The sequence below is a fragment of the Ochotona princeps genome, chromosome 2 (assembly GCF_030435755.1).
Source record: "Ochotona princeps isolate mOchPri1 chromosome 2, mOchPri1.hap1, whole genome shotgun sequence".
Taxonomy (NCBI): domain Eukaryota; kingdom Metazoa; phylum Chordata; class Mammalia; order Lagomorpha; family Ochotonidae; genus Ochotona; species Ochotona princeps.
This window is the reverse complement of record NC_080833.1, coordinates 30,314,230-30,328,815: the sequence shown is the minus strand read 5'-3', so window position 1 is coordinate 30,328,815 and position 14,586 is coordinate 30,314,230. Positions and strand designations below refer to the sequence as shown.

At 54.4% G+C, this 14,586-nt stretch overlaps 2 protein-coding genes across 2 annotated transcripts in view; one reads left to right on the top strand and one right to left on the bottom strand.

Moving 5' to 3' along the window:
- Positions 1 to 14,586, bottom strand: part of PPIE (peptidylprolyl isomerase E) — a 174,378-nt gene that overhangs the window by 127,514 nt on the left and 32,278 nt on the right. The window lies entirely within an intron of this gene.
- Positions 4,951 to 14,586, top strand: part of LOC101534077 (bone morphogenetic protein 8B) — a 28,182-nt gene continuing 18,546 nt past the window's right edge. Inside the window, exon 1 of the mRNA XM_058679463.1 lies at positions 4,951 to 5,354. Coding sequence (XP_058535446.1) covers positions 5,024 to 5,354 — 331 coding nt within the window. The 5' untranslated portion in view covers positions 4,951 to 5,023. The remainder of the gene's footprint in view (positions 5,355 to 14,586) is intronic.

The following is a 14,586-nucleotide window of genomic DNA, read 5'->3' as shown; positions in this document are numbered from 1 at the left end:
GTCACAATGGATCATGAAATGAATAAAGCAAGTGTGACCCTGTCTTTTTTAACATACAGAAGTTGGGATAGCACTGTGGTGCAGCGAGTGAACCCACTGCTCCTTGGCTACTCGCTTCTAAGTCAGCTTCTCGCATTGCATCCTGGGAGACAGAGATAATGGGTCAAGTGCTTGGGTCCCTGCCACCCACACAGGAGACCTGGATGGAGCTCTGGGCTCCTGACTTTGCTTGGTCCAGCCCTGGCTTTTGTGGGTATTTGGGGAGTGGACCAGCAGATGGAAGATCTCTCTCTCTCTTTCTCCATCTTCATCTTTCAAATGTATGTAATTCAATATGCATTTCAGAAACTACATACAGAAGTACATAAGAAAAAGATCAAATAGTACTCATGGCTGTTGATGCGGCATGGGTTTGAATGATTTTTAGAATTTGGGAGTGCACTTTACTTTTTTATATTTTCAAAAGTTTCCACAATAAAAAAATGTCATCATCAAGGAAAACTAATTTTTTTTAATCTTCTATTTATTCGAGAGGTAGAGAGGTAGATTTGTTCCCCAAGCGCCCATAATGGCTAGGATCGGGCCAAAGCTAGGAACTGGGGACCCAATCCAGGTCTCCAATGTGGGTGATGGGAACCCAGTTACTTGATCCACCATCACTGCCTCCCAAGGTACGCAATGGCAGGAAGTCAGAGTCAAGAGGAGGATGTGGGTCTCAAACCCAGGGATCACTAAGCCAAGTACCTGCCTTAGAAAAAGTGCTCTGAATAGTATGACAATACCAGTACCAATAGCTGAAGTGAGTGCTTACTTAGCCACTGGTTGTGCTAAGTGGTCCATACGTGAGAGATCTTCAAAAAGTTCATGAAAAGTGTGCCTTATGAATTTTGGTGTTGTGGCACAGGGCACAGGGGACTAAGCAGAAGCAGCCAGTTGCAATGGTAACATTCTCTAAGGGAGTATTGGCTCAAGTCTCAACTCCTGCACTTCTGATCCAGCTTCCTCTTATGTGCCTGAGAGGGCAGCAAGTGAGGCCCCAAATACTTGGGTTCCTGCCGCCTATTTGGGAGACCAGGAGGGACTCTTGGCAATTGGCTTCAGCCTAGCCCAGCCCTGGCTGCTGCAGCCATTTGGGGGAATGAACCAGCAAAGGAAAAACTCTCCTTCTGTTTCTCTCTCTCTCTCTCTCTCCCTCTCTCTCTTCCCTCTCTGTTGCTCCTTCAGATAATTTTTTAAAAATGTCTATTATGAGAAGACTACATATGTACTTAAAGGTTTTTTCACCAAAATAAAAACCTTTTATTTTTTCCCCACAGCCTTTTAACTTATGTATTTTAGAAGAGTGTTGACTTCTTTATTTGAAAATCAGAGCAGCAGCAAACAAGAGCATTCTTCCATCTGCTGGTTCACTTCCCAAATGGCTACAACAGCCAGTGCTGGGCCAGGCTGAAACTATATTTTTTTAAGATTTATTTATTTTTATTACAAAGTCAGATATACAGAGAGGAGGAGAGACAGACAGGAAGATCTTCCGTCCAATGATTCACTCCCCAAGTGACCGCAATGGCCGGTGCTGTGACGATCCGAAGCCAGGAACCAGGAACCTCTTCCGGGTCTCCCACATGAGTGCAGGGTCCCAAAGCTTTGGGCCATCCTCAACTGCTTTCCCACGCCACAAGCAGGGAGCTGGATGGGAAGTGGAGCTGCCGGGATTAGAACCGGCGCCCATATGGGATCCCAGAGCATTCAAGGTGAGGACCTTAGCCGCTAGGCCACGCCGCCAGGCCCTAAGTTCAATATTCTTATGTTGCTTATGAACAGTGTGAAAATTTCTTACTCAGTCTAGACATGTTTAGAGAATGGATATTTATGTTAAGAATTTGTTATTTGTGAACCTGGCAGGATGGCTCAATTAGGTTTCTCCACTTGCAGGTGCCAACATCCCACATGGGCCCCAGTTCACATCCCGGCTGCTCCACTTCCCATCTAACTCCCTGCTTACAGCCTGGAAAAGCAGTGGAAGATGGCTCAAAGCCTTGGGATCCTGCACCCATGTGGGAGACCCAGAAGACTTTCTTGGCTCCTGGCTTTGGATGGACTCAGCTATGGCCATTGTGGTCATGTGGGGAATGAACTAGAGAGTAGAAGATCTTTCTCCCTCTGCCTCTCCTCCCTGTAAATCTGCCTTTCCAATAAAAAAAAAATAAAAGAAATCTTAAAAATAAAAAAATAAATGACTTTTCCTTTGGGACCCATGTTTGACTCAACAGTTAAGATGGTGCGAAGGAGGCTAGGAGACCAGGTGGAGGTCATGGCTCTTGGCTTAGACCTGGCCCAGCCCCGGCTATTGTGGACATTTGGAATGAACCAGCAGCACAGGGCTTTTTCTTTTCCGTCTTTCTCCCCATTCCATCTTTCCCCCTCTCTGTCACTCTGCCTTTCAAATGAATAAATACAAATCTTAAAGGAAAAAAAAGGGTCCCTTGGGACACCCGCATCCGTGGGGGGCGGGGTGTTGGTTCAGTTTCCAGCTCTGCTTCAGGTTCTAGTTTCCTGCTCATGTGCAACTTGGGGCGGGGGGGCGGCTGTGATGGCTCACGTGCTTGGTTCCCTCACCCACATGGGAGACTCACAGAGCTTCCCCGATCTGACTTGGTGCAGCCTTAGCTGGCTCAGGGTGAGTGAATCAGCTGACCAGCGATCTTTGTCTTTCTCTCTGCCTTTCAAATAAGATAAATAAAAGCTTACAAAATTGTTACTTAATGCATACACAGCATACAAAAAAATGTAATCGGGCCTGGTGCAGTAGCCTAGCAGCTAAAGTGCTTGCCTTGCACACACCAGGATCCCATATGGACCCCAGTTCGTATCCCGACCCAGTTCATATCCCGGTGGACCTGCTTCCCATCCAGCTCCCTGCTTGTGGCCTGGGAAAGCAGTCAAGGACAGACCAAAGCCTTGGGACCCTGCACCCAAGTGGGAGACTTGGAAGAAACTCCTGGCTTCGGATTGGCTCAGCTCCGGCCGTTGTGGCCACTTGGGGAGTGAATCAATGGACGGAAGATCTTCCTCTCTGTCTCTCCTCCTTGCTGTATATCTGAATTTCCAATAAAAATAAATAAACCTTTGGGGAAAATGTAATCTACAGGTCCAAGGGTGACATTGTAGGATTGGATTATTGTATACAGCTTTTGCTTATGCTCTTGGGGAATAGCAAGTTCTTTGATTTTTTTTGGCTTTTTTTTTCTGGTTTTTTTTTTTTTGGTTGTTGTAATTATTGTTTTCCACTGACCACTTGTTGCTATTGTTACCTAATAGAGTGTTAAACATGTGAGAAAAAAGAAACAAAAAAGGGAAAGTAAAAGAAAGAGAAGATCGTAATTTAAAAGCATGTGTTCGCCTCACACGTGACTTGTGAGTATCAGGTCCTCATTTGGAGTTGGACTTCAAAGCCCCCATAACCACCTCACCACGTGGTGTCCCCGGCCTTCCTTAAAGGACCCCTCGGGCTCGCCAGGTTCCACTGCACAGCAGCCCTTGCCTTGCTTACCTGCCTGGTCTAGAGCCACTTCTGTGCCACCTGAGGGTTAGTCCCCTAGCCTCTGTGTGCCTGTTTCCCCGTCTGTTAGGAAGAGGAGGTTAGGAGATTCCCTACCGCATAACAGCGGCGACACAGGACACTCCCCAAAGCTCACCCAGCTGGGGCAGAAGCTCGCTGTCCCCTGATGTAGTGATGCCCCCCCCCCCCCATCCCATCCCTTCCCCTGCCTGCCGGCAGCGCTTTCCGCCGCTAACCTCTCCTGCCTCCCAGGCAAGGACCTTCCAGCCTCCGCTGCGCAGCCTGAGGCAGGCTTCAGCAGCAAGAGGATCGACGCGGGGAAAAAGCTCCCAAAGCAGAGCAGGTGTACCGGCGGCGCGGAGGCAGTTGAGGCGTCTCCGTGAGGATCCTTCTCCTGTGAGCCACGAGGGCCCCTGGTATCCTAAAGAGGCGCAAAGGGGACTCCGGGTGCTCTGGCGTAGCCCCGCGGCTCCTCGGCCGTATGGGAAGCGGGAGGCGGAGGACGTCGTTTCCGGAGACCAGCCCCGGGGCCCGCAGGGCGCTCAGCGTGAGACTGCGGGGCCGGGCCTCTCCGAGGCGCTTCTCCAGAGCAAGGGGAACCAGGTGGGCGCGCGGGGAGGAGTCCCTGAGAAGGTGCAGGCGTAGGAGGAGCCCGCAACAGCTCACCGAGGGAGGCAGGCGGGGGGGTTGGCGTGTCTCGCACACGCGCCGGTGTGCTCTGGCATAGGAATGCAAGCGCCCCACCTTTGGGGACAGCACCACCGGCGGATCTGGGGAGACCGAGGCCTCAGCGACCAGAGGCGAGGGCCTGTGAGTAGAGCAGGACGCCGGCGGGCCAGATCACCCGACTGAGGCGCAGGCACCCGCCTTCCCGGGAGGAGCCGCAGCCCTGCGGTCTCCCGGTCAGAGTTCCCACGCGGCGCCGGATGGCGTGGACAGGGGCTATGTGCGGGACAGCGGGGGATGGAGAGTCCCAGGACAGCCCTGACGATGCTGGCATCTGGACTGAGGACACCTGGCTCTACCTGTGTCGCACTTTGGAGTCGCCACCACTCAGAATACCAGGCGCCACTCGCAACTTCCAGGGCGTGGGTTCGGAGCTTTGACCCCACCCCCGCGGTCCCATTGGCCCGACCGGGCAGGGGCGCGGCCGGGGTGGTGCCCACGGCTGGGTCCGCGGCTCTGGATCGTCTAGGAGCTGTCCCGGCCCACTGAGCAGATCTGGCTCTAGGGTACTGGCGGCTACAACAGACCAGGACGGTGGTCCTCCGTCGCGGAAGTAGCTCCCGCCCCGAGGCGGCGGTGGCCGCATCCACACAGTCCCAAGCCAAGACAGGTGCCGCGGGGGCACCGCGTCCCCGAGTACCACCGGCCATAGAGCCTAGTCCCCGCTCGCCGTCGGGGCAGTCCCGGGTCCCGCCGCGGAGCCGATGCACGCCCGCTGAACGCCCAGCCCGGCGCGCCATGGCCGCGCTCCCTGGGCCGCTCTGGCTCCTGGGCCTGGCACTGTGCACCCTGGGCGGCGGCCCCGGCCCGCGCCCCCCGCCCGGCTGTCCCCAGCGTCGTCTGGGCGCGCGCGAGCGCCGCGACATGCAGCGCGAGATCCTGGCGGTGCTCGGGCTGCCCGGGCGGCCCCGGCCCCGCGCACCACCCGCCGCCTCCCGGCTGCCCGCGTCGGCGCCGCTCTTCATGCTGGACCTGTATCGTGCCATGGCCCGCGACGACGACGACGACGCCGGGCCCCCTGAGCGGCGCCTGGGCCGCGCGGACCTGGTCATGAGTTTCGTCAACATGGGTGAGTGCGGGCCCCGCTGTGACAGAGCTGACGCGGCTGAGTGTGCAGGTGCCCGCCCCCGCCCCGGGACCCTTCCTGGAGTGAAGGCCCCCTGCGGGGAGTCTCTGGACACCACCAGGCCCTGGCCCTAACGGGAACTGCAGGTGACACACTCCTAGGCAGGAAAGTGAGGGTCTGGGGGCGGAAGGGCTCCTTGAAGTGCAGAGGGGACTGGAGACTCCCTGGGCTGCATCCGCCCAGACCCCAGACCCCAGGAGGAAGGATTCAGCCGTGAGACCCACCTGGCTGCACCAGGAAGACAGGCTGGTCCTGGGAAGACGGTTGAGTAAACAGGCTGAGATGCTGGCGCTGCGATAAGCCAAGAGGAGGAGAGGGACAAAGGTCAGGGTGAAGCTGTGGTCACATCCTGGAGGTGACCAGTCGGCCCGCGCCCTGAGCTGCCCCAGGCTCTCCCGCTGCAGAGCCCCGAGCCTGGGGATGGGGTGCACGCTCAGGGATCAGGGAAGGAAGGCGTGGGTGCTCCGTGTGGGTCAGCAGCTGAGGTCTTGTGCTGTTGGGCCCCAACACCCTGGCCCTAGCCTGTGGGAGGGTCCAGGCTGGGCATGACCACCAGGGGCAGCCTGGACCCTCCTCCCAGGCACAGCCCAGTCTTTGCTCTCTGCAAGCATTTCCCGCCACTCCTCAGAGCCTTTGCTCCCCAAATGCTCACTCTGTCCTTTCTTCTTTATTCTGGCGTCCTAAGCACTTCCTGCACTCCCCACCCCCCTTATTCCTTCTGTGGCTGTACTAGGCAAAAGCAGGGGTCCCCTGGGCCATAGTCATCCTGGGTGGTGTAGGGGTGGGACAGAGAGTAGGGAAGGAACTCTTGCTTTGGCTACCAGCCTCCCCTACCCCGCTGCACTGTGTGGAATCTTCCGGGGACCCTGTTAGCAGCTGGGGTCCTCACGCCACCCAGCTGAGGCTTGGGGAGGTGGCAGCCCCCCTGCCCCCGCCCCAGAATGGCACAGGCTCCATGTGGCCGAGCTGGGACAGCCCAGGTCATCCAGCTGCACACCTGGTCCTTCCTCAGGTGATGTCAGGCTTGCAGTGTGGGTGGAGGCAGCTCTCTGAGGGGCTTGAGCAGAGGAACTCCATGAAGGAAGCTGCACTGCCAGTCTCCAGCTGTTTGTTTCCTGAACTAAGGGCCTCTCCTGCCCCAGGTCGGAGCTATGGCGGGCTGAGGAGACCCAGTGTCAGGCCTAGGAGGGGGCCAGGGGGCTATGGATGCCACCTTCCTGGGTAGAGATGGGGAGACCGTGGGTGGATCTGGGAGTGCACCTTGGAGGGGGCGCAGGAAGAGCTGTGGATGGAGCTGCCCAGCAGAGTGTGAGTCACGGCCCAGACCACGTCCTGCTTCCCTGGTGTCTCCTGGCCCCGGCGCTCCCTGGTGGGAGCTGCTGCTCTGACCTGGGCAGGACCCTCCCCTGCTGTGTGCTCAGGCTCCCTGAGCCTTGGGTCCCCCAAGATCTGACCTGAGGTTGTTACCTGACCGGTTGATAGAGGAGCAGAAAGCCAGCCTCTCCTCCATCCCTTGGAGGGGGAGCCTAGGCCTGCGGGCTTTTGGCCGCATCCCTCCCAGCTCTGCCCAGCCTATCTGTGGATGGGAAGGGATGTGTGGATTCTTGGCCACACACGGAACCCAGAATCAGCCTAAAACCCAACCCGAGGTGTTCCTACTGCTTTTTAGGGTAAAAATCTAGCCTTGGACCATTCATGGATTTTGTATTAATCCTTCAGTCCAAGCCTCATTTGCCAGTCTCATTCCATGGGCTTGGAGGGCCACATGCAGGTGACCTCCCTGCCTCTGATCCCCCCCCCCCATTCCCAGCTTCTTCCCCTGCCATCCGTGTGTGCGTCATCAGGATCTGGGACCCTGCAGGTTCCCCAGCTCAGTTGTGTCCAGGGAGGCCGGGTTGCAGGCGGGCAGCAGGGCCTTCCCACAGGGCTGCGTTCCTGCCACCAGCAGCACGAGGCTCCTGCAGAGGCAGGGTGGGCCTGTGCTGGGTAGGACTGCGGCTGCACAGAGGCTCACACGCACACACGGGGCCTCCCACGCTCTTGGAGGCCCAGGCCCCAGCAGCCCCTTGGGGTCTAATAGCAACGTCCTCGCTGTGGCATCCACGCCCACACCCAGGCTCCCACGCCTGCTGCCTCCAGCTCCACCTCTGCTATCGGCCCCATCTGGCTCCTGTGTCTGCCCGGCCCCTACTCGCTGAGCCTGGGGCATCTCACAGCTCTCCCGCCGCTGTGGGTGGGGTGTCTGTGAGGAGCGCAAGGCAGGATTGACAGCACCTGGCTGGGTGGCTGTGCACGCCAGATGGAGAGCCTGACTTCTCTGAGTCAAGACATAGCAAGAGGTCCCGGTACTCATCCAAGTCTCCCTATAGCAGGAGAAGGAGGCAAGACTGGCTTCCACTCCCACCCCCTCTGTTGCTTCTTTCCCGTGCTGTCTGCAGTGCTGGCATTGGCCAAGCTAGGTGCCACCGGCTCAGGGGAGATGCCTTCTCACCACAGCCCCGGGCCCAGCCTCACAGGCCTGCCCAGCGCCTGCTGAGTGAGGGGAGGGGGACTGGTTCTGCCCCTTATTCCTGTATCTCTGTCCACCCTGTGACAGACAGGCAGGTGCACAGGTTCCCAGCTGAGAAACCAAGGCACAAATGGCACAGACAGATGGAACTCAGGACCACAATGGCCTGCCTTCGCCTCACCCTGTCCTTTCCTGATTCGCACTCACTTATTCTCCTGGGCTCTGCTGGCCAAGGACAGGGACTTGGGAGGCTGTCCCAGTTGGGAGATGCAGGGATGCTTTGCGAATTAAGGACCTGGCTGTGACTTTGAACGATAGTGCTTGGCGTCTTTGGCCCCAGGTTACTTCTCCCAGTTCTCCCTAGGGGACGTTTCCATTTTTCCCACTCATTCTGTCAACAGATGGTGCTGTGTGCCAGGCACAGTTCTGTTTGCCTTAGTTATAACCGCGATTGGACACAGACCCTGCCTGCGCGCAGCTGAGCTTCTGGTGGGAGACGCAAATACAGAACACATAGTCGGGCTGCTGACGGGGACCCTGAGCCCATGGTGGGAAAGGCATGTGCTGGAGAATGGCAGAGCGACAGCCCTGGATGCCCAGGCTTAGGGTTGTATCCTCCTCTGCCGCCTTGTCAGGCCATGACCTGGGCTTTCTGGTGCCCCTCTCCCAGCCGTAGTTTACCCCTCTGTCAAATGCAGGAACTCTTCTTGCAGGGCTGTCATGGGCATAGGCGTGACACCTGCTGATGACAGCATGCCCAGAACTGCCTTGTTTGTTCACTTGCATTTCACACTGTTTTTACAGAAGAGAGTGAACTCAGAGAAGGTAGGTGATTTTCCCAAGGCCACATGACAGATGGCCACCTCCTCTGCCTCTCCCCTTCCCAGCAGTTGCCTCTCCGCACAGGCTGAGGCTGCCCCATTGCTGGTTGCATTAAATGCTGGCAATTTGAACTGCATTGAATATGAATATGCGGTGGATACGGAGGCTCATTGTGAGAATCCATCTTTGAGGATTTATGGAGCAGATGCCTATCCCTTGTGGAAAATTCCGATTGAGAGTGGGAGTTTGGTACAGTGGCTAAATGAAACTTGTCATGCCCAGGCTATGCCTGGTTTAGATCACTGGTTACTCACTTTCAATCCAGCATTCCTCCTAATGTGCACCTGGGAGACAGCAGGTAACTGGCTTAAATACTTGGGTTCCTGCCACCCATGTGGGAGACCTGGATGGAGCTGCTGACTCCTGGCTTGGCCTGGCACAACCTTAGCTCTTTGCTGCTGGGATGACCATTTGGCAGAGGTGAAGCTGGATCCCTTCTCTCCGAAGACCTGTGTGAGCACCAGGTTGGTATGTCCTGTGGATCCCTGGTGACTGACTGACCTTTCCCATCTCTTCAGTGTCTTCTTGCCCCTGGAGTAAATGCCTGCTTTTGGGCCTAGCTCACAGAGGAGCTAGGCAAAGTATGGTTTCTGGTCCCACGGCCTGGGTACCCAGATCAGCTGGAGTGGATACGGAAACCAGACCGTAGCAGCCACAAGGACGGCTGGCTCTGGAGTGGGCGGCTGTACTTGACCACTCTGGTATGGGGCATGTCAGATTTCCATTGTGGCTCTGTCCCTTGAGAACTATCAGATAATGAGTTAGAGGCTTGAAGTCTCTGCATCTCAATATCCTCCCTTTTAAAGCCTGTATGATGGCTGTAGTTGTTGCGATGCAGTGAGTTGAGCTGCTGCCTGGAATGCTGAAATCCCCACCGGAGTGCCTGGGGTCCAGTCCTGCCTCTACCTCTAGTATAGCTTCCTGCAGATGTATACACTTGCAGGCAATAGATGATGGCGCAAGAACCTGGTTCCCTGGCTTTGGCAAACCCTGTCTTGGCTTTTCCTATTCAGGATCCTGTGTGTGTCCCTTCTAGCTAGAACAGAATTCAAGCCTTTCCCTTCCCCCCTCCAAACTGTCATTCCAAGTTTTGTCTTCCATCTCAAATGAGCCAAGTGGTGGCCCCTTGACATGTTCCCCATCTGACATGGCCATTGACAAACAGAAAAGAATTCAGATTTTGGAGTACAGACTTGTCCAGCCTTGAATCCCATCTTGGGTGCTTCTAGGAGTGGCTTTGTGTCCATTAGGCAAGTCCCCTGATCTTTTTTTTTTTTTTTAGATTTATTTATTTTTATTGGAAAGGCAGATGTACAGAAAGGAAGATCTTCCATCCGATGATTCACTCCCCAAGTGACCACGACAGCCGGAGCTGAGCTGATTTGAAGCCAGGAGCCAGGAGCTCTTCCAGGTCTCCCATGTGGGTGCAGGGTCCCAAGGCTTTGGGCCATCCTCTGCTTTCCCAGGCCACAAGCAGAGAGCTGGATGGGAGACAGGGCCGCCGGGATTAAAACCTGCGCCATATGGGATCCTGGCGTGTTGAAGACTAGGATTTTAGCCACTAGGCCATCACGCTGGGCCCAAGCACCCTGATCTTTCACACTATCAGATCTTTAGCTAGTCAGATCAGCCTCAGGGCCCCCAGAAATTCCAGTACCCCTCACCTTCAGCATCAAACCAGTTCTGCTCTATGTGACAGTGTAATATAACAAGAGTGATGCTACACCCAAGACAGGATTAGACATGAAAGGAGGTGGTCTCCATCTCTCTTAGGTTACTCTTGCTGGGGGAAGTGAGGAGGTGGATAGCCCTCTGAGGAGGCCCCTGAGGTGAGGAGCCAAAGTCTGCCAACAATAGCGACATGCGGAGCTTGCAAGTGGACTGTGAACGCCATCCAGTCTTCAGACATGCGTAGTTTTCCTGGGATCTCACCAGAGATCATGACCCAGCCCTTCCCAACTAAGAGCCTGAATTCCTGATCCTAAGAGACAACATGAAATACACATAGTCTTAGATATAATTTTAAAAGATTTGTTTATTTATTCAGTAATTTAAAAGGTAAAGTTATAGTGGGGAGAGGGAGAGAGAACTTCCAGCTCTGGTTCACTTCCCAAATGGCTGCAGTGGCTAGGGCTGGGCCAGGCTGAAGCCAGGAGCCAAGAGTTTCATCTGGGTCTCCCGACTGGATGGTAAAGGACCAAGCACTCATGTTATCTTTAGTACGTTAGCAAGAACCTGGATCAGGAGTGGGGTCTCAAACTGGTATCCATATAGGGTGCCAGCATAGCAGGCAGGGGCTTAACGTGCCACAGCAGCATAGCGCTGACACCAACATGGGGTGATTTTTTTTTTAAAAGGTAGATTTATTTTCTTTTTCTGTTTTTTAAAGATTTTATTTATTTTTATTGGAAAGGCAGATATACAGAGAGGAGGAGAGACAGAGAGGAAGATATTCCGTCTGATGATTCACTCCCCAAGTGACCACAATGGCTGGTGCTGCGACGATCCGAAGCCAGGAGGCAGGAGCTCCTCTTGGTCTCCCACGCTGGTGCAGGGTCCCAAGGCTTTGGGCCATCCTCGACTGCTTTCCCAGGCCATGAGCAGGGAGCTGGACGGGAAGTGGAGCAGCCAGGATTAGAACCGCCACCCATATGGGATCCTGGCGCATTCAAGGCGAGGACCTTAGCTGCTAGGCCGCACCGCCGGGCTCTAGGTAGATTTATTTTCTTATCTGAAAGGCAGAGTGGCAGAAAGGAAGAGGAAAGAAAGAAAGAAAGAAAGAAAGAAAGAAAGAAAGAAAGAAAGAAAGAAAGAAAGAAAGAAAGAAAGAAAGAAAGAAAGAAAGAAAGAAAGAAAGAAAGAAAGAAAGAAAGAAAGAAAGAAAGATGGAAGGAAGGAAGGAAGGAAGGAAGGAAGGAAGGAAGGAAGGAAGGAAGGAAGGAAGGAAGGAAAGAAAGATAGATCTTCCTTCTGCTGGTTCTCAGATAAATGCAGCAGTGTGGCTGGGTGAGACTGCAGCCAGGAACCTGCAATTCCATCCAAATCTCCCACATGGATGGTAGTGGCTCAAGCACGTGGGCCATCTTCTGCTGCCTGCTCAGGTGGATTAGCAGGGAGCTGGATTAGAGATGAAGCAGGGCCCAGCATGGTGGCCTAGTGGCTAAAGTCCTCACTTAACACGAGCCAGGATTCCATATGGGTGCCAGTTCATTACCTGGCTGCCCTGCTTCCCATCTACCTTCTTGCCTGTGGCCTGGAAAGGCTGCTGAGGATGGCTCAAAGCCTTGGGACACTGTGCCTGCGTAGGAGACCTGAAAGAGGCTCCTTGCTCTGGGTTCAGATCAGCTCAGCTCCGGCTGTTGTGGCCACTTTAGGAGTAAACCAGTGTACGGATCTTCCTCTCTCTCTCCTCCTCTCTGTATACCTGACTTTCCAATAAAAATAAATAAATCTTAAAAAAAAAAAAAGAAATGAAGTAGCTGAGACTTGAAGCGATACTCAAATGTGAAATACCAGCACTGCAAGCAGAGGCTCATTTGGCTGTGTCACAATATCTGCCTCTTGTTTGTTGCTTTAAGCTGCTTGGGGTAATTTGTTACGCAGCAGGAGAGAATGAATACAGTTGGCAGGCATGAAGAGCAATGGCATCTCTGTGGGTCTTGGAACACAGTCCACAGCTTGGAGACTGGAAGTGCCCATCATTTACCGCCTCTGGGCTTTGGCCTATCAGGACCCCTCAACTGCTCTGCGGGACGCTGTCTTCTCCCCCAAGCACCCTATCGACTAGCACACTGTGCCTTCCTTGTGCCTATCAGGAGTCTAGTCATTTAACCCTCTTTCTCCTCCTCCTGAAAGCAGGACCACATGTGACCTTTTGTGGCAACCTACCGCTGCATAGCAAGTGCCAGGGGTAGGTGGCCAAAGCAAAGGAGAGAGGAGAGCAGAAGGTGGCAGGGGAGCCCCAAGAGAGGGAGGGGCTGAAGGAGCCTGGGGCTGGCCTTCATCTTTGTGGAAGCTGCAGGTGGATGGTGGGTGTGGCTTCTCTCAGGGGCTTGCCTGGAGGAGGGGGCATCAGCAGCATGCCCAGGGCAGCTATTGACAGAGGGCACCTGCCAACAGCTGCAGCATCTCCACCTGCTCAATCCCTGGACCACTGAGATGGCACTGGCATCAAGTCAGGGATGTCACGTTGGGAGCCCTGATCTGACCCACAACCACTGGAGAAGTCCTGCCCCTCTGAGCCTCAGTTTCCCCATCAGAGCTGCACCAAAGCTTTTTGAGCTCTGACCAGAGAGACCAGGAGACAAGACCATGCGCTCCTCCCACTCCCAATGGGTATTCCTCCAGAGGTGGGAGGTCCAGGGTAGGAAGGGGCACTGACCCATCTCCTCATCAGAGCCTCTTCCCCACAGATGAGAGAGGGTGAGGGTGAACCATCACCATGACCACACCTTTCTGGAAAATTCCCACAGCTGGAGGTAGACATTGCTTCCCTCTTGCCCGCAGCTCCTGGGACCTATTTTTGTCTCTGGCAGGCTTGATGTGGTGGCCAGTGCAGGCGCTTCCTTTTAATCTGGGGTCTACAGCCAGTGGAGGCTTGGGCGGGTAATTGTGAGTGCAGAGCTGTTTATAGAAACAGCCCTGAGCGGAGTCAGGAATCCAGCCAGTGGGTAAGAGCCCCAGTGGCAGCCCCAGCGGCAGCCCCAGCCCTCTCCCCACAGCTCCAGCGTTTCTGGGTGGTAAAAACCCTTCAAGACACAGGGTCTGTGGCCGTTGTGCAGAGCCCCACCCCCCCAGGTTCTTGGTCACCAGCAGGAGCAGCCCGCCAGGCCCAATCCCCTGGAGGGCATCCCTCCACCCTCAGGGGCTAGACCGGAACTCAGAGTTGAGTGTAGGCCCCCCACAGCCACTCTGAGTTTTTCAAATCTTGCCTTTTGGTCAGAAACAAGCCAGATTTAGATCAGCGGGCAAGTCTAAATGTTGTCTAGGATACAAAAATAGCTGAAGGCTTTGTTGGTGTTGGGTTGGTGTGGGCCAGGCCTGGCCTGGAAGCAGCAGGTGTGGGGGTCCAGATGCGGACAGTGCTGCAGCCAGGGAGGCCACCACCTGCCAGCAGCGGGTCTTTCCCGGAAGTGTGGGATCTGGTGGTTGTTTCATCAGAGGCTGGAGGAGGAGGTTGGGGCTTCTTGTCCACACGCATTGGTGATTCATGATGTTTATTTTCCAGGGAGCCACATTAAGGCAGTTCGGGAAATAAATCCATTTGCTGCTTCCGCAGAAGTTGGTTCAGGGTTTGAGCATTTGGGCTACTTTTTATAATCTTGTGGAAAATAAACACAGAGAGCTGCTGATGGAATGGGTTAGGACCATAATCTCAAAGACATAGTCTTGAATCCCATCTTGGGGAAACATTGAAATTCTGAAAGTCAAAATCCCTAAAAGACTAAAATCTCAAAAGATCAACAGTCCCAAAAAAAGTAATTATAGTAAAAATGAAAGTTTTTAAGAAGACATTTATTTACATTTTACAAAGGGGATATTTTAAAAAGATATATTTATTGTAAACTCAGTTTTACAAAGAGAGAGGAAGAGGCAGATCCTTCATGTGCTGGCTCGTTCCCTGGAGAGCTGCAATGGCTAAGGCAGGCCAGAGCCAAGAGCCAGGAGCCTCATCCAAGTATCCTACGTGGGTGACAGGAACCCCAACACTTGGGCCTTCCTCTACTTCATTTCCCAGGCGCATTAGCAGAAAGATTGATGGGAACAGGAGCAGTTAGCACACCT